This window comes from Colossoma macropomum, unplaced genomic scaffold (assembly GCF_904425465.1).
Source record: "Colossoma macropomum unplaced genomic scaffold, Colossoma_macropomum, whole genome shotgun sequence".
NCBI classification, from domain to species: domain Eukaryota; kingdom Metazoa; phylum Chordata; class Actinopteri; order Characiformes; family Serrasalmidae; genus Colossoma; species Colossoma macropomum.
In genome coordinates this window covers 35,213,301-35,231,601 of record NW_023494787.1, presented here as the reverse complement: position 1 = coordinate 35,231,601, position 18,301 = coordinate 35,213,301, and the positions used below count along the sequence as shown (strand labels likewise).

The 18,301-nt window shown below is 38.4% G+C and overlaps 1 protein-coding gene across 2 annotated transcripts; it reads right to left on the bottom strand.

Annotated features, from left to right (window-relative positions):
- Nucleotides 1-1,919: 1,919 nt before the first annotated feature.
- Nucleotides 1,920-17,802, bottom strand: gsk3aa (glycogen synthase kinase 3 alpha a). 2 transcript variants are annotated; one of them, XM_036567115.1, is made up of 10 exons: nucleotides 17,358-17,802; nucleotides 15,465-15,652; nucleotides 15,237-15,320; nucleotides 10,451-10,561; nucleotides 10,060-10,190; nucleotides 7,822-8,026; nucleotides 3,773-3,868; nucleotides 3,486-3,672; nucleotides 3,202-3,340; nucleotides 1,920-2,104 (listed from the first exon to the last, which is right to left on the bottom strand). In XM_036567115.1, exons 1-9 carry the CDS (start codon nucleotides 17,512-17,514, stop codon nucleotides 3,222-3,224), a joined length of 1,278 nt encoding a protein of 425 aa, XP_036423008.1. In that variant the 5' UTR covers nucleotides 17,515-17,802; the 3' UTR covers nucleotides 1,920-2,104; nucleotides 3,202-3,221. The 2 variants fall into 2 exon arrangements, with proteins under 2 accessions (XP_036423008.1, XP_036423007.1); XM_036567114.1 differs by having other exon boundaries at nucleotides 3,263-3,340; nucleotides 17,358-17,801.
- Between the last annotated feature and the right edge of the window lie 499 nt (nucleotides 17,803-18,301).

Genomic DNA, 18,301 nt, shown 5'->3' with positions numbered 1-18,301 from the left:
CTTTATTAGCTCAAGTGAAGTGTGTTTGATGAGCCCTTGATGAATCGACTTCATCAGCAGAACTTGAGCAGAAATCATTGCAAACTGCCATTTTCCCTTTTCAACCTCTCCGCCCCTCAAATGGCCTACAAGGCTATTCATAAAACAGCAATGAAGTACTTTAAAATGCTTCATATTTTAAAACCATAACAACTGATTTCCTCTGCTCATACTGGGTTTACGGTAGCAAACTACTCTGATATACATATATGATGCCACTTCATTACTCTGCAAACCTGCAAATGACAAAGCTAAAGGCTAGACAGCTAGCAACAACAAAAGAGGCAAAACACCACAGTTCTAAACTAAAGCTATAATTCACTTCATGTGCATTACATTGAAAAAATAAATAAATAAATACCCTTTGCTTTATGAAATCTGCATGTCTAGTTCGATAGTTTACTGAGGCTAACATAGCTGAAGGCGAGTGCACAAATGAATAATACAATTCTCACTTGCCTTCCTTTGGGGGAGGCAACTTTGGTGAGGCAAAGTTGGCGAGGACATGTTTATTTAAAAAAATAATGAGAAATAAAAATACTGAAACAGGCTCTACGACTGCTGATTTAGGATCTGTCATAGTATTAGTAAAGTCATAGTAAATCTGAGCCTAGATCAGCCCTCCCACTCTGAGAAGCTTTGTGAATATACATGCTGTGCTGCTGTCTCACAGAAACATAAATAATCTCAAGTTTAAAAGAAATGTTGGGCCAAAAAAAAATAAATAAATAAACCCTAAAGACAGTGCAATAATTTCCAAAAAAATCCAGTGGGACCAATAGAACAAGGAATAACCAGATTAGCTTATTAGACCAAAAAAAAAAAAATCTAAACTGTCCCTTTTCCTAAGCCAAGCTAAAAAAAGGAAAAACAAAAAAGAAAACATTCCAGTCACATTTTTAAAAACTCTTGCAGAACTGGCAGGACAAGACACTTTTCTTTCCATTGTAACTCTTGCACTCAAACACGCATGCACACACGCACTTCGGATCCCTCAAGCTTCAACAGGAACTGACTGCTATAGTACAATACCTTATATTAGCCTGATATCCAAATGTATCACTTTACATGACCCTAAAGAAGCAGACACACGTTTACCGTATACTTTTCCCTTCTTTAAGAACAAATGGAAAGCTCAAAAGGCTTCTTCACAAGTTTGCCCATGTTGTTCGCCATGTGTGTGGGATTCAACAGGACACCTGCTACGGTTCTGGCCTTTAAGACTGCTGTAAATATCAGACCCACGCCAGCGGACTGTCATCCCAACTCAAATGCACTAATTCTAGATGTTAAAATTATGTACAAGAAAGTAAGAGAGAAGGATATACATTTTAAAATGTTTAAAAGTATAATTTAATAATAGTAAAACATTGCTTTTTACATCACTACTATTTCAGTTGTCTTTAAAATCAGATCAGTGACAAACTTCTAATTGAAGAGAGGATTTGGGGGAATTACTTTGGTGGCTGACGCATCCTTCCTTAGTAAATGTGCAGTCAAATAAATTAAGATATATTATTTAAAGAAGAAATTCTTAGAGGACCTGCCCCTCCCGCCACTTGAACCAATTATTTTAAATCCCTGTAACCAGGAGTATGACTGTTGGAAATGGCCATAACCTGTGTCACAGGCACCATTAACAGATGTAGCTGGTCAGGACACTCACTCTAAAACAACAGACTTACGAGAACAAATTTTTGCAGGAAAATCAGTGTGTGTTTTTGTGTGTTGTGCACGTGAATGAGTATGCAGCTTAGACAACTGGATCAGTAGTAGTTGTAGACTTCCCTAACCACTATTTATTAAAATAGTACACAGTCACTGAAGACACTGACATGTCAGAAAAACCTGAATGACTAAATGAGTGTATGAGCATTAACTTTGTTTGTTTTGTAAGTTCGGAGCTAATAGGGAAGAAGAACCATGTATGAGGTAAGTGTGCAGGAGTACGTTCGTGTGAGGGTGTACTGAGGAGGTGGCTCAGATACTGTGTGTCTGCTTGAGTCAGTGCTTCAGGCGCTGTTGGTCAGTGTCGAGTTGGGCTGTACAGAACCGTCTGAGCCATCTGAGGGAGAGAAAGATAAGAGAAAGAGATAGATCACTGAAAAGTGGGAAACTGCATGTTGAGAGTTCAGTCGGCAAAGTACATAAACAGTTTTTAGGGGTGTAACGATACAAAAAATTCAAAACTCGATTAGAATGTATGCCTTGTGTTTACATATTAATTTTAATTTTCACATGTATAAAGCAGCTTGCATGTGCCCTAGAGGCATAAAGATGCATATATTTTCAGATTTGAGGTGAGGTTCAATGATGAGGTCAGGTTTCAATTTGATGTTCAATATTCTGTGTTAACAATGCTAAAGCTACATTAGTAAGTTTGAGATTTGGAGACCTCTCTGGTGGAAATGTGTAATTGCATGCAATGTGCAGAAGAACATTGTGTGTAACATCGGTTGTGCTTCGGAGCCCCCCAAGTGGAATTTGATGATTATAAGTACGTTGAAAAGAAAAACATGTCTTCCAAGGAAAGTGAACTATCACTATCACATCATTGTCATTAAATCTTTACTATAATAATGTTTATTTGGAATTGAAGCCTAAACATTAAGTCAGACCCTCTGCGCGCATAATACATACAGATGCATGATGCGAAAAAAATGAGAAATCTGGCCAACGCATCTTATTACTTTAGGTTTTACAGGGTAACTTGCAGCAGTGCACAGAAATCATTTAGAGTGTTTTTATGCTAATTCAGCATTGTTGCTTCTTTCAATTTTAACAAAAGTTATTGCGTTGTGCAGCTTTAAATGATTCTACAAAGTTCTAATTATGTTACACAGACTGGCTTGCCTCAGATGCTTGTCACACCACCCTCTTACAAAACAGACCCCAAAAATTACAGCCACTTGAATTTACAATAGATTTATAAGAAGCCCAGTCTTTAGTGTGCATAACAAAAGCCCCTCCTCAACCCTGCACACTTTACTCTGATAGGATGTGTCCGAATGTATGCAGATGCCTTTAACAGTGCTTTCCATGAAAGATGATAAATGAGAGAATAGACTGAGGGATGTTTTAACAATACAATTTTAAGTTTCAAAATCATTACACCCTTAATAAACAAATATAAAGACACGCATATCAATGACCATCACTCACTGCTTTAACCTCAGCCACTCTTAAAGCCTATCTGGAGCAGGATGGCGGATGGCATCATTACCGTGGGAAGAGGACGTGGTCTGTGCACGGGCATGAGGTGGAATGAGGGTGGAGTTTAGTTGAGGTTGAATAGACAGCTCTGTAATAACAGAAAAATAAGAAACAGATAAAGAAAATCAAACAAACAAAAAATCTATTTTCCACAAGACAAAACTGGAGCATCAATGGAAACCTAAACCTCTGGCACCTTCGCACTAGAGCACAGTGACAGGGAAGAAACTAACCAGCTGTGGAGAAGTTGAAGAGCTGGGGGAGCTCGCGCCCGCTGGGCAAGCGTGTGCCTGGCTGACGCAACTCATCAAAAAAGGCGTGAGCGCAAGCCTGAAGTGGAGAGAGGCGAGTCACTGGCGTGTACTCCAGAAGCCGTGAGCACAGAGCGATTGCCTCGGGAGGGGTCCGTGGCTTAAACACCTGTAGAAAAACAAAACACAACAGATTTCGAGAGATTATGGTTAAGGTGTGGGTCACTTTTCCCCCTTTAGAAAATATCTGGACATTCTACATCTTTTACCTTTGTCCAAGGATGCGCTTTGATCTGTGGGAATTTGAACTCTGTGTAGTTTGGGTTCATTTCTCGAATCTGTTCCCTTGTTGGAGTGCCTAGCACCTGAGAAAAGACAGGGGGGGAAAAAAAAAAGTCAAGTTTTGGTGCCGCCTGTTTGGCTTTTGGCAAATTTACCATGGCATTTGGATATATTTCCACAAATGGACCAGGCGAAAACTCTTAAGTGTGGCTGGTCATTATTTACTTTTTTTTCTCTTTTTCATTCTTTTTACCGATCATGGTCTCTATAAACAAAATAATTTTTTGGGTGTTTATTTTGTATGCTAATGACTACTGCTCAACAGGGGGGCAATGGTAGCTGCAGCTAAAGACAGTAGCGTGAGGCTGCTTGTGTTCAGACAGTAGAGAGCCAGAGTAAAATCATGCCAGCAATGCATGTGACAATTACATTGCTACACTTCATTTAGATACCTTTCAATGTGCTTTATATATATATATATATATATATATATATATATATATATATATATATATATATATATTTATTTTATTTTTTTTTAAAGGTGCAGACCTCTACAGTTGTGTATAGTCTCATTCTAGCTCATTCTGCTTTAAATAGCTCCAGCTTATACATGAGCATATTTATATATAACATTTAAAATTTCAAGTCACAAAAGATTTAGGGGTGGACCCAGAAACAGGATCCCCCCTTGACTGTCTCAAAATTTTAATTCTGAGGGTTCCCTGAATATAACCTTACTATGTGTTATGCAATAACATATGTAATTCTTTTGCCTATTTCACCCACAATCAGCAAATGTCTGTCTTGGGTATTCTTGACTAACTACAGTTTCAGCACTGATCTGCCTCAGGGTGGAGCTGCAGTGAACTGGTTCGCCCAGTTGGTCCCTCATAGCCTAGCAAATGTGACTACGCTGGGATTCCTCTGAAAAACTTTACAATACACGGAGACACATTTGTAAATCTGAAAACTTGTCCAATTTTCTCAAGAGACTGGTGGAAAGAGCGAACTGTAACTCATTTTTTATTAAACCAAAGACAAAAGAGGAGATGAATAAGATCTTAATGTGTGGAAGACCGCATTACCAAACTAGAAAAGAGCATTTCCAGAAGAACATTTGTTGCCATTGAAGCTAGCATTAGCACCATTATGGCAAGTGGGCAGCCTGCCAACGCTAGATTAGCAAACCAACATGAGACCTCCTCAAAAATCAGCTGTTATTTCGCACACTGACTAGCAGTGTTTAGTCGTGGGAGGAGGGTTATTCAACATAATGGTTATTTGATATTGGCGGCTTAGCAGTAGACAGCATTGTGTTGTGAAAGTGTTTGATGTAAACTGAAAGTGTATTTTGGTAAGTATTTTAATTGCTGTGTGTTCAGATTTGCTTTACCTTTATTGACTGTCACGTTACACTACGCTGTAAGTTTGGGGGCATACAAAAAAGTGTAGCATAATGGCCTAGGACCAATTAAACCCACCCGGTATCCAGAGATCTATGTTCTTGGTTCACTTAATTGATATTTCTATCAAACTGGTTCAGAGAGCAGTTTGCATCACTGTTTTATACATCGCTGATGGCAACACAACTATCTCTCATTCTTTTTTCCAGTGTTTCAAAAGAATTTGGCCTGTCTGTATGTTATAATATATCCTGGCCAACCACCTAATGAAGAATTTTGACAAGGATGACCGTTCTTTAATTAGTGATAGCCTCAATATTCATACCTAAAAGCTTTCAAGAACCTTGGCGTTGTTTCTGATAACCAGCACATCTCTGAGTAATCAAACTCTCATGCCGACTCTACCTCTACAAATAAGGACAAGACTCCTGTCCATCAATGAATTCCGGGCTCAAATTGATGGACTACTGCAATGCCCTCCTTGCTCGTCTTCCTGACCTAAAAGCTTTCAGAATTATTGGATGACCCCCAACCTCCAACAATTCCTTTACGTCCTTCCCTACTTTGATCACTTGGTCAGAACCATTCTTCTGGTCCTTGCGGTCCAACTCTCAATGTACTTCACCCCACTATTTCCAGATAGCCTTAGAGAATTCAGAACTCAGAAATTCCTCAGATCTTCACAAAGACCTGACTCAAAGTTTATGTAGGTTTTCTACACCCTTACATGTCCCAGGGCCAAATACTTAATATTTGGTCTATGTGCTGCTCTGAATAAAATGTTCGCTAAATGAACCAATGTTCTACCTATTTTTGCCTCAATTCCAAATCCTTATCAAATCTGGTAAGGTAATTTATAATATTTACTCTGATGGGGACAATACAGATAAATATTGTTACATGAAGATGCAACAGATAATGAATACAGGGCTTTAGGACAAAAACTAATTTGCAGCTGTAGCTACAGATTAAGCTTTTAAAATTGAGATTAAACAAACAAAACAACACGCCTAGTAAATAGAACAGATTGGATTTAAAACTGTAGCTGCGTTCCAAAGCCTAGGCTGCAGCAGAGGTAGTGTGGGTCCTCGGTAGGACTGTCCCATGAAGACTCCTCCTTAGTAGCCTATTGATCACAAAAATGGAACAGTCTTAATAACGTTGTGTGGTGACATCACCAGAGCAGTGCGAAACTGTTGCATTGTGTTCGTTGCTTTTACATTTCTTCACAGAAATGGAGATGTTCTTATGTAGTACGATAAACTACATATATACAAATACTTCTAAATAAAATGATATATGAACGAATGCTTGAATTAAATCAGTGATTTTTACACTTTATAAGGTAACGAAGACAAATTCAAGTACATGAACAATTTAAACGAACCCTGCTACGATGACTTTGTTTTCCGCCATTTTTGTGGTGCGTTTTTTTTTCTTTCCTTCGCATTGTTTTTGCTCAGAGAACTGTGGGTAACCGAAGGCCTGGAAGGATACATCTGATGCATCCTTGAAATCACTCCAAAACGCAGGCTGGATTTCTAGGCTGTATATGAAGGATGCTTCACTTTGGAACGACCTGCTATGACACAGCAGCCGAGAAATGCAGCCTACCTCGGCTGCAGCCTAGGCTTTGGAACGCAGCTTGTATGTCTAAATATGGATGCAAATTTTGGCAAATTCTTGTAAGCAATAAAAGATTGTCATTAGTTGTTAACCAGCAAGCCTAAAATCTAGAAGGCAATGAATGACAAGAATTATTTACCGGATAGTTCCAGATCTAAAAACTATTGGGCTGAGCCACGTTCAAAGCCACTGTGAAACATTTGATATATGCACGTCAAATGAATTCGATATTAAACCACTATTTCTTTTATGGACTGTGGAACTTAGTACTGATGGGTGGGCCAGGCATTAGCGTGTCTATGAGGCACACGGCCCGAAAACATATTAAATATACCCTACATAAGAACCCAGTTTTGTTTAAACTGAGAGGCTGAGAGCTTTAAGATGTTCACAGTTACATGACCATAGACTAAAAAGAAGACAAAATGACAAGAATACATAATGATGGGCTACTGAAAGTTCTATACTGTAAAGTTCTAAATCTTTACCACTCACTACTCCACTTCATAAATGTCAGCTTTGGCTGAGTGTACCGCAGTGGCTCTTGAAAGCCATCGCCATCCACCACACCCTTTTGCACCCATGTGTGACTTCCTCACACTGCCATGCATCACACTTTCTTACCCCTTACAGATGCTGGTATTCTATGTGGTATATCACTATAGTTTTGCAATTATCCTGTCTGAAAGTGGTCCCAAACACCAATATTTTTAGCTGTGGCCTATCTAGAAGGACCAATTGCTTATTGTACTTTCATGCATACAATTCGAAAACATTTATCAACTTCAAAGATAAGCCTGTCTATTCAAATAGGAACTGCTATGTACTGTAAATACTTTTTTTTTTTAAACCAACTGCATTGGTCAAGCTATTGTTTGGATAATAGTTAATTTGTTAATCATTTACATTCCTATTTTTAACTATGCATCTGTGCATAGTTAAAAATAGGGATGTAAATTAAATTCCTCTCTTTCTTCACTTCAGAAGAAAGCAAAGCCTCTTACCTTGATGATTTCCACAAGCTGGTCTACGCCGCTGTCTCCGGGGAAAATGGGCTGGCCCAACAGCAGCTCAGCCAGCACACAGCCAGCCGACCAGATGTCAATGTTGGACGTGTAGTCGGTAGCCCCAAAGATGAGCTCAGGGGCGCGGTAATAACGTGAGCAGATATAGGAGACGTTGGGCTCACCTCTTACCAACTGCTTTGCACTGTGAGAGTGGGAACAAGATATTGTTTGATTTAATCCATTATTCCAGACAAAACGTCTTCATCTTCAAGAGCTACAGATTGTACAGGTATAATACATGATGCACATACTAAAAACAATATTTATAAGCTTGGTTATTTTAAAATAATGTGATACTTGGCTTCTAGGTCACATAAAACTGGTTCACATGCCTTACCAGAATCGCATGTAAATAAGGCATTCAGCTTCAAGATTTTACAGTCATGTCACCTTGTAACCTTCCATATCCGCTGTTCAATTACAACAACTGTAACATCTAATCTCCTTCCAAGATATCATCCAACACTCGACTACACTCTTGTGAGAAACCATATCATTTCACACTGCTGCTTCACTGTTCACACTCAAGGGCCTCTGTCACAGGTGTCAGAAAAACGAATGACAAAATTTACTACAAAATTATCAGCAGGCTTCAGACAATACAAGAAAATAATCATTCTTTTTTACTCTGTCACCACTGTCAATAAGTTGTTTATTGCATTTACATGCATTTAAGCAAACAGATCATAGGAAACTATGGGGAGGCAGTACCTCAGCCTATTTTCACACATGCGTAGACTCAGAAAAACAAAAGAAACCACATACTTGCTCTGAAAAACCCAATTACTGAGCTAAAATCCAGTGCTTTTTACTGCATTCCTTAAATAGATTGAGGCCTTTTTCCGAACGAAGAAATCAGAGTATGCTGTCTAAAGATCACCTGAATAACCAGATAACTGCAGAAATCAGATCTGGATTGGATTTTCACTTTCCAATTTATGGTCAGTTTTTAGTTCTAAGTTGGCAATTTGTAGAGGATGTGTACTTATTTACACATTTTGATCAGGGCACCCAAACTTGTGCATACGACTGTATTTATGCATATTAATTTAATTCCATAATATCATACTACATTACTGTTATTTGGTTGTAGCCTCTCTCCTTGCACTAAAATAGTAAATGTTAACACCAGTTGTATATATTTGTCCCTGCACACATGCATTTTTGTTCATATTACATAATATTCACACCGAACTGCAAATATTGTTTATTATCCAAACATATAGTATTTTAAGCATATTTTTGTCGATATAGTTTTATTTATTTGTTTTCCCCTCTGTAGATACTGTTTTGCATGGGATGTCCTTGGTTTATTGTACATGACAAATAAAACTGATGACAGTGTGGCAGAATTTCAAAACTTGTCTGAGATCAACCTCTTAACACACATAATTACGACAACATGTAAACACAAGCTCTGCACTGCCTTTGTTAATGTACTGCATTAAGACAGTCCATACCAGTCAGCCAAAAGACAGTCGTGACTCCTGACAGAAATGCATGAGAAATATCCCACTATTCCAGGTTAACAGTATGACAGACTAGCCACCCAAGGAGAATCTGTGCTATGCAACTGGTATGAAGGCTAAGTGTACAAAGTAAAAACTGGTAAAACAAACTGCTCTTAAGTTCTTTATATTTTATTCAAGCTAAAAAAGAAGGCAGATGCTTAACATACACCAGATGATTATTATACACAGTCATACTCTATGATTTAAATGTAAGATGGCAAAACTTTCGTGACACAAAACTCAAAAAATTTAAATTGCATGTTTGGTTCCATCAATAATGACATCACTATAGGGACTGAATGGTGCCTAGAGTATCCAAGTTCTAATATTCTGCTCACATTCAGTCTAGAAATTTATTGTTTATCTACAATAAAAGACCAGCATTATATCGTGTGTGCCCCTTAAATCAATACGTAAAACTACCAACGCCAATAGAAAGCAGTGATCTCTATAAGATGTATCTCAATTCATACGTGCTATGTCCTATTTTGGAGGTAAGCAAAGAAGACCATTCCCATCCTGTCTCTCTCACTTGTCTCCTCCTATTAGTCATGAGTTTGAGGCAGGAACAGGCTTAAATGTAACTGAACCTTTCACAAAATGTCCTAGTGTGGTCTTGTAAATGCCTCTAGACTGACAGGTCTACCATGGAGAAATAACCCACCTGCCAAAGTCACACAGCTTGAGCACGGCTGTCTCCGGGTCCACCAGCAGGTTCTGGGGTTTAATGTCTCTGTGACAAACACCCTGGGAATGAATATAGGCCAGACTGCGGAACAGCTGGTACATGTAGACCTGGGGTGGGGGGGAGAAGAGAAAAGAGCGAGCGAGCACGCGAGAGAGAGAGAGTGACAGTGAAAGACAAAAAAGAAAGAAATAGAGTAAGAGAGAGTGAGAGTAAAAGAGAGAAAAAGAGAGAGGAAAAAGAAAGAGAAAGACAATGGAAGAGAGAAAGAGAGAAATCAACAACTGTCAAAATCTTTTTTTTCTATGCTGACTCATAAGTCAGGTAAGCTACTCACTAACTGAAACGTTGACTCTGAAATCGTTCTTACCTTCACATAAATGATAGGAATGATGGTCTTGGCCTTGTTGAAATGCCGCGCCACCCTGTATACTGTTTCTGGCACAAAGTCCAGCACCAGATTCAGATACACCTCATCTTTCTGTAGGGAGACACATCTTTCAATTAATTAACTAATCAGGCTCAGTTAAATTACAAGGACAAAAAGGACAAAGACAAACTGAACTTTATGATTACATTGTTAAACGCATTCTATGGGTGTGTCTCAAAACCTAGTGAGCTCTCTAAGCAGCCGCTGTCTACATAGGCAGCTGTCTAAGTAGGCAGCGTTCCAACCGTCATCTATCCTTATAAGATAGACAAATGAGACGCTCTAGTTAGACAGCAGTGACGTCGCCGCTTGTTCCCGCCCACTAGCCAACATGGATCCTGCTCTGGCAGTTTATATAGCAATTTTAATTGTATTTGCTCTGAATGAAACAGCAAAATAGACAATAGTTGTGGTCAAACGCGGAAAGTATAGGCTATTCGTGCACCTTTATGACTAGAAAACAGATAAATACCCCAGAAAATCAGAATAACTTGCATTTGAAGATGACGTCGCTGCTCGGTGAAGCGCTTCTTCCCGCTATCTTCAAACAAAAGTTGCGCCGCACTGCATCGTGGGATTGCCTCAGCGGCTGAGGAAACATCCGATGCTCTCCCGATATTGGACCAAAATGAGGTACCTCAGTAGGCAGCATATTTGAGATATCTAAGAATTGGGACAGCCTTCTTGTCGGGAGCGCGCATATTGTGACGTAAAATGCTGTCTATGTAGAGAGCTCACTAGGTTTTGAGACACTATATGCATATCCTAAAGAGCACAAGTACACGGACAGCAAGCTGACCTTAGATCACTACTTATTCTTAGAACATCATGAAGACACCCACAGACAAACAAACACATGATGTAATAAAACATATTACAGAGAAGAAGTTACACAGTTAGAAGTTAGAACACTGTATCTATTGAGTGCCAAATATCCACCACCTGCACAGAGCTTTTCAACATTCATACTGTCAGGCAGTGCAGACAGCAGAGCATGATTACACTTGCCTACACAGACATCATACTATCCTTTCAAAAGTCCTTAATAATTGCAAGAGCTTTTCCAGCATGCTCAAAGCCGATGACCAGACAGCATTCGTACTGACCTCTATACCTCACTGCCTCTTCACAGCAATACCATGTAAAATTAAATCACGCTCATTTTACCCACAATGTTCAAATTTAGTAGCATTCAAAACAAACAGTCCAATAGTGTATAAGATCCTTTAGATGAATTACTAGAATACTACAATAACCTAGTCAGTACAAGTACGCACATAAAGAACACAAACACAGATGCATTATGTAGCACTACTGAGGTAACCTAGCTTGAAAGGCAGTGGGGCTCTGCCAGAAAACTCCAACCAACATGCAAGTTGTGATGCACTGATTTGAGAATTATAGGCCAAAGCAGACATCCAATATTCTCATGTATGTATTTGCTGATGAATAAACATTTATGTTGAAATGTATGTGTTTGTCAGGTTACAAATGCAGGAAAATGAATTAAATGCAGATTTTAGCATAGCAGCCCAGCATATGCCTAAACATTCTGCTCTTCTAGATACAATAAATGCAAGTCAAATACTCAAATTACTCAAGTCATAATACATGTTCATCAGCAATAATTTTTATAAGCATTATTACCTACCGATACGATTTCTTTATCACCCCTACATCTAAGTACACTCTCCGAAAAAAAGGTATGAAACTGTCACTGGGGCAGTACCCCTCTTGCCACCGGGGTGGTACCCTCAAGGGTACATCTCAGTACCCTTAGTCATGGAACATAACTGTACCATAATTCATTGAAATTTTGTATTTGTTGTATTAACTCCACACCCCATCTCGTTTCTAGGCTTTTTATTTTGTTGCACTGTTTTTTAAACATTAGGTTATGAAAAGGTACAAACATGTACTTTACCACTGGGAAAAATGTATTTAAGGTACACAGTTGGACCTTAAAACCACTGTTGTACCTTTGAGGGTGCATTTACATTGTTTGAACAAAAATACCTTAGCTTTCAGAAACAGTTCAGTATATAATTACCAGATTTCAAACTGTGGGAATGGATACGAACAACTATATGTTCACTAGACTAAAATGCATTTATATAAATTATGTAAACAGTAAGTTAGACAGTCCTAATGTGCTAAAGTCCTTAGAACCTCTTGAATAGTAATACACTCTCGCTCTTTCTCATGTATATGCAGAGCAATGATGATCTGATTAACGTTTTCTGCTATACACTGGACTAGAGATGCATTGATACCATTCTTTTTCCCAGACCGAGTACATTTTTTGTGTACTCGCCAATTCAGTCTGATATCATACCAAGTAATATTCTTAAAATTAAGTAGTTGTTAGTGTGCAATACATGCAATGTATCTTAACAGTTCAATCATTAAGATCTAGCTGACTTTAAATTAATGCATTAGCTAACTATATTACTATTTAATGCTACCTCGGATTGAGCAGCATTGCAATGGAGAGCGTTTTCCATGTCAGAAAAGCACATCTGTATAAAAACGCTCCATCCATGTTATGTGAAACACAACCTCTACATACAGCTCAGTTCATGAACAATTTCAAATAAAACGGTTTCATTCAAAATAACATACTGCACACCGAATACTGAGCAACGCACTAAGAAACTTAGCAGGGCTGCTAACACTGTGCACTGAAGCTAAAATTAAGCAGTGATGTACACGCTAGGACAAAAGAATACATATACATATACATATATATATATATACATATACATATACATATATATATATATATATATATATATATATATATATATATATATATACATATATATATATATATATATATATATATATATATATACATACAAACACACACACACACATATACATATATATTAACGTTTATACCTCGCTAAAGGCAGCATATATGAACTTTGACAGCAAATGTCGACTTTTTTCTCCTCCGTTTAGCTGGCCTACATGTCTCCACCCGTACTGGGGAAGCAGTTGTGTTTGTGTGTGTCAGTGAATTTAAGAGTATGAGTACAAGTAAATCAGCATGTATCCCCACAATGAACATATCATGGCCCAATAGTCCAAGCCAATTTTTTTTAGAAAAGGATTGAAAGACATGCTTCTGCAGAGGATTATTTTTAGCTACATTCATATTACAGGCCTCCTTGCTCAATTCCAATTTTTTGTTCAGATCTGATCTTTCTAACTTGATGTTTCACATGTGATTGACATATATGTCATTAATATAAACAAACCCATGTCCTGAAGCAACCGGCATGCACACACCCTAATTAATAACGTCACTTGAACGAACCACTTGCGTCATGAAGAAACTAACCAGCAAAACAACACTTCAGCTCTCAGATGTTCATTATTAGAAAGGGATGAAGACAAAAAAAGGGTCAAAAGCATTGCTTTTGTAGTGTTTACTAGAACTAACTTGTGATAATCCGCTGCTGCCACATTGAATGATGTATTTGAAGTGAAATTTAAAAAATTAAAAAAAAAACAAAAAAACAAAAAAACATGATTTCTGATTTGGTCATTCACGTTGAGGTCGCATGGCCATAAATCGGACATGTAGCTGATCTGGGCCACACGTAAATGGGTTACGAGCCTCATTGCTCGTTTATGAATTTTTGCTGAGATCCGATCTTTCTAACTTGTAAGTTTATATTCATGTAGCTAAGTGACTCAAATCTGCCATTACTGTGAGTAAATGTGTCTCCTAAAACAACCTGCGCACACACACTCTAATCAATAACATCATGTGATGTATAACACAATAACAGCATGATGACGCACACGCAGTGAAAAAACAAAAAAAAAAACCTAAAAGAAACACGAATTCCAATCAAACCATTCTCAGTGGCCTTTTTTCTACTGCCGGTACAGTTCTAAGCTTGTTTCAGTGGCATTTCCACATAAACATGGTTCGACACAGAATGCTTAAAACGTGGCTCAGCACGTTGTTTTTCCAGCATGGTCAGCTAACTGTGTTCAGGGCCACAGAATCATTTATGCCAGTATTGTGCTTTTTCAAACCCGAAAACAATCAAGTAAGTTCAGATCACTCACATGCATGCCAAATAAATGAAAGCAGTGCACTATATTAAATCCACTACTCAATAAACATCAAAGTGTCAGTCTAACACCTATTTTTAAATGTTCTGTGGTGCTCTGAGATGCATCCTGCTGGGCAAAGCTAATGCTAGTGTAGTTAGCCAGCTTCAAGCAACCTACCGCAAGACAGGCTCAGTTACAGTAAATGATGCTCAAAAAACAACTATTTAGAGGATAAAGCTGTTGTTGGAAAGACAGATAGAATCAAAGGTGTGTTGTGGTAGGTGTGTAGCTATTTGCCACTTAATAGTTAGCCAATCTTTCGTTAAGTAGTCTTCAGTATTTCTTGGTTCTGATTAAATGGCAAAACGGAAAAAGAAACTTTAACTGGTTTCACAAGTCCGCACCTTGTGGAACGGCACAGTACAGCCCTGAGAACCATTTGGCACGACAGTGGAAGAGAAGCCACTGATGGCAATGAATCAGATATGTATCTGATCTAGGACCACACATGACTCAGATCTGATTTGAAACAATCAGATTTGGGCCTCCACACAATAAGGCAAAAAAAAAAAAACTGATTTGTACTACTTCAGTCTAGAAATGTGAATGCCTTAAACAAAAGAAGCAGAAAAAACATGGTTTTCGTTCTTACCTTCTCACCACTGGAGTAGAAGAAGTACCGTAGCCTAACTATATTACAGTGGTCCAGCTTCCTCATGATCTGAAGCTCTCGATTCTAAAAGCACAGATGGGTAAGGGAAAGGTTACGTTACACAATGATTTCTCACTTGGATCCTCTCTCAGTGAAATGAAACATTTCAACAGGTGCAATAAAACTATGACAAAGTGTGTGCAAGTGTATGTGTTAAAATTAACACACCTTAAATCTTTTATCTTGAAGAACTTTTTTGATGGCCACCAACTCCTGGGTGTCAATGAGGCGTGCTTGATAAACCACACCGAAGGAGCCATTGCCAATCACCTTGATGTCTGTATAGGACACCTCCTGGGGACGGTCTGGACCTTGACCAGGGGTGGCGACCACCGTCGTCACCTCACCTCCAGCTCCTTCAAAGTATTTATGTACGTATGTATGTGTGTGTGTGTGTGTGTGTGTGTATACACACACATACATACATACATATATATATACATATATGTATATACATATATATATATATATATATATATATATATATATATATATATATATATATATATATATGTGTGTGTGTGTGTATATATATATACACACATATATATATACATATATGTATATGTATATATATATATATATATATATATATATATATATATATATATATGTGTGTGTGTATATATATATATATATATATATATATATATATATATATATATATATATATACACATATATACACACACACATATATATATATATATATATATATATATATATATATATATATATATATATATATATATTACACACAGACTTATTTAAAATAAATACAATAAAGGGCTACAGTGCTCATCTATGACTAACTTCCCCCCTTTCTCCTTGTAATAACCAACAAGATCCCAGAAAGAGTGGTACACAGACATGTTTTTCTCAGTTACACAGATCACAGTACTTTTGCACATCTAAAGTAAAATGAGTCATTCGCTTAAATATAAAAACTAGTAGCATCTTCCCCAGATGTAGCCCTTTGACTGGGTACTAGACAAAACCTTTTCACTTAATTTTAATACTACATATACTCAGCAGCAGTAGCTAAATCTAGGTGGACGTTTCACCTCAAAAACTAGTACCAAAGTAAACCGTTGCCAAGTTACTAGCTTACTGCCATGAAGAAAAATCAAAACATCGATGCTTATGGGGTGCAGATTTTGTAGTGGTCTAGTTAGCGTTACATATCTAGGCTGACATTTTATACCACCGAGTCTCGACTGGGCACTATGAACCGCTGCAAGCAAAACGGTGATATTGCTTTACAGCTCATCAAGCTGGTTAGTTCCGCTGGTCAAGCACACCTATAGTGTACTTTAAATAAAACGTCTTTCAAGCCAGGCACTCAGTTAACTGTGGCTGGCAGGCCAGTTTTGGCAAGATAGATTAGCTAATCTAGTTAGCACTGGTACGGATCAGAAAACATAGGTTAACTAGCTAACTAGCTAGCTAGCTAAGTTAATATGTTAGACAATAATCGGTAGTTTGCTCTCATTAAAACAACAGACATTAGGGGAACTGGTCGACCAACTAGCTAGCTGGCTAACTGATGTGCCCTACAAACACTCTGAAACAATACCTAGCTGTGTGTCAAAAGTGAGATCCATTGCAATTTAAGCTGTTCGCATAACTTAGCTAGTAAGCTATGCTAGCTAACCTAGCTAGCTCACTATAAATCAAAGATGCTGCCGACAAGCTAACCTAGCTAACGCTACCACCTATGAGCCTGGCAACAATGAAACCGTAACACTTATTTGACTAAATACACTCTAGGGAACGTGTGCTAAGTCAACCAATAATTATTACAATGCCGTCTCCAAGCATGAAAAATGGGCAAAATGACGGAAACAATAACTAGTTATCCAAGTTATCTAACTTGTCTGGGCAAAGCTTTTGCTGTGAACAAGTTCAAAGCCAAAGTTAGCTTACCGACCGAGACAACAAACTAGCCGTTGTGCCGAAGAAGTGACTGAGCGCTGCATTAATGTAAGCATTAGCTCCTGTTGAGTTTAAAATGACCGCTTGCCTGCTTATTAAGGGCCAAAAAAATCGTTTGAATACTCACTCCCCAACTTCAGATTAGATGAGCTTCCCCCCGAGGCCTGAGAGACCCCGGACTTTCCCGTGTTACTCCCCACGACAGCGGCTGATCCCGCGGATGATGAAGCGGCGCCGGGAGGGTCAGCAAACGAGCTCGTCCTGGGCCGCCCGCTGCCGCTCATATCTGTTTAAAAGCTTGTGGTGGGGCAGGAGATCACGGCTGAGTGGACTTTTCACTGACAAAAAACGAGACAGTGGCTTACTGTGACTTAAACAACGAGCTAAAAAAAAAAGGATTCAAGAATTTTGCCACCCTCCAGCCGCGGCTCCCTCCGGTCACTTGGACCGTCAAATCACGCTGCCACCTGGGAAATGAAGTTCTGGCTGGCTGTGCCTTGGGAAGACTTGATGGAACACAGGACTCAAAACAACTACGAGGGTTGAAGTAGGCGCATCACAGCCGGAGATGGCGCTCCGCTTACGGGCATTAGAAAGGCCGGACTTCATCCGCCCAGCACTTTAAAGCCCTCTCAGAGGATATCGTATTCCTCTTAGAAAATCTTACAATTCTGTTTTTTTGAAAGCTCATTGTAGTTCCTTAGTATGTTCGTACTGTAAATTGTTCTAGGCTTTAGGCTAAAATGTCATTTTTTTCGGAAAGAAGTCATTATATTTTGACATACATAAGCAACATCATGTTGGTGAGAATTCTGGGATGTGTAGTTCCTCAATTAAACCTAACCTTCTGACGTCTTCTAGCTCATAGTTAGTTGATAGGCCCTACTGTTGTTTAAAATAATAATAATAATAATAATAATAATAATAATAATAATAATAATAATAATGAACTAAATACCTAAATAAAGATTATGTGGTGACAGTGTGGTAAGTGACATCTTGGCATTCCAGATGCAAGCAATCCTTTCGAGGCATGAAACACTAATATGTATGGGAAGAGACTGTATGACT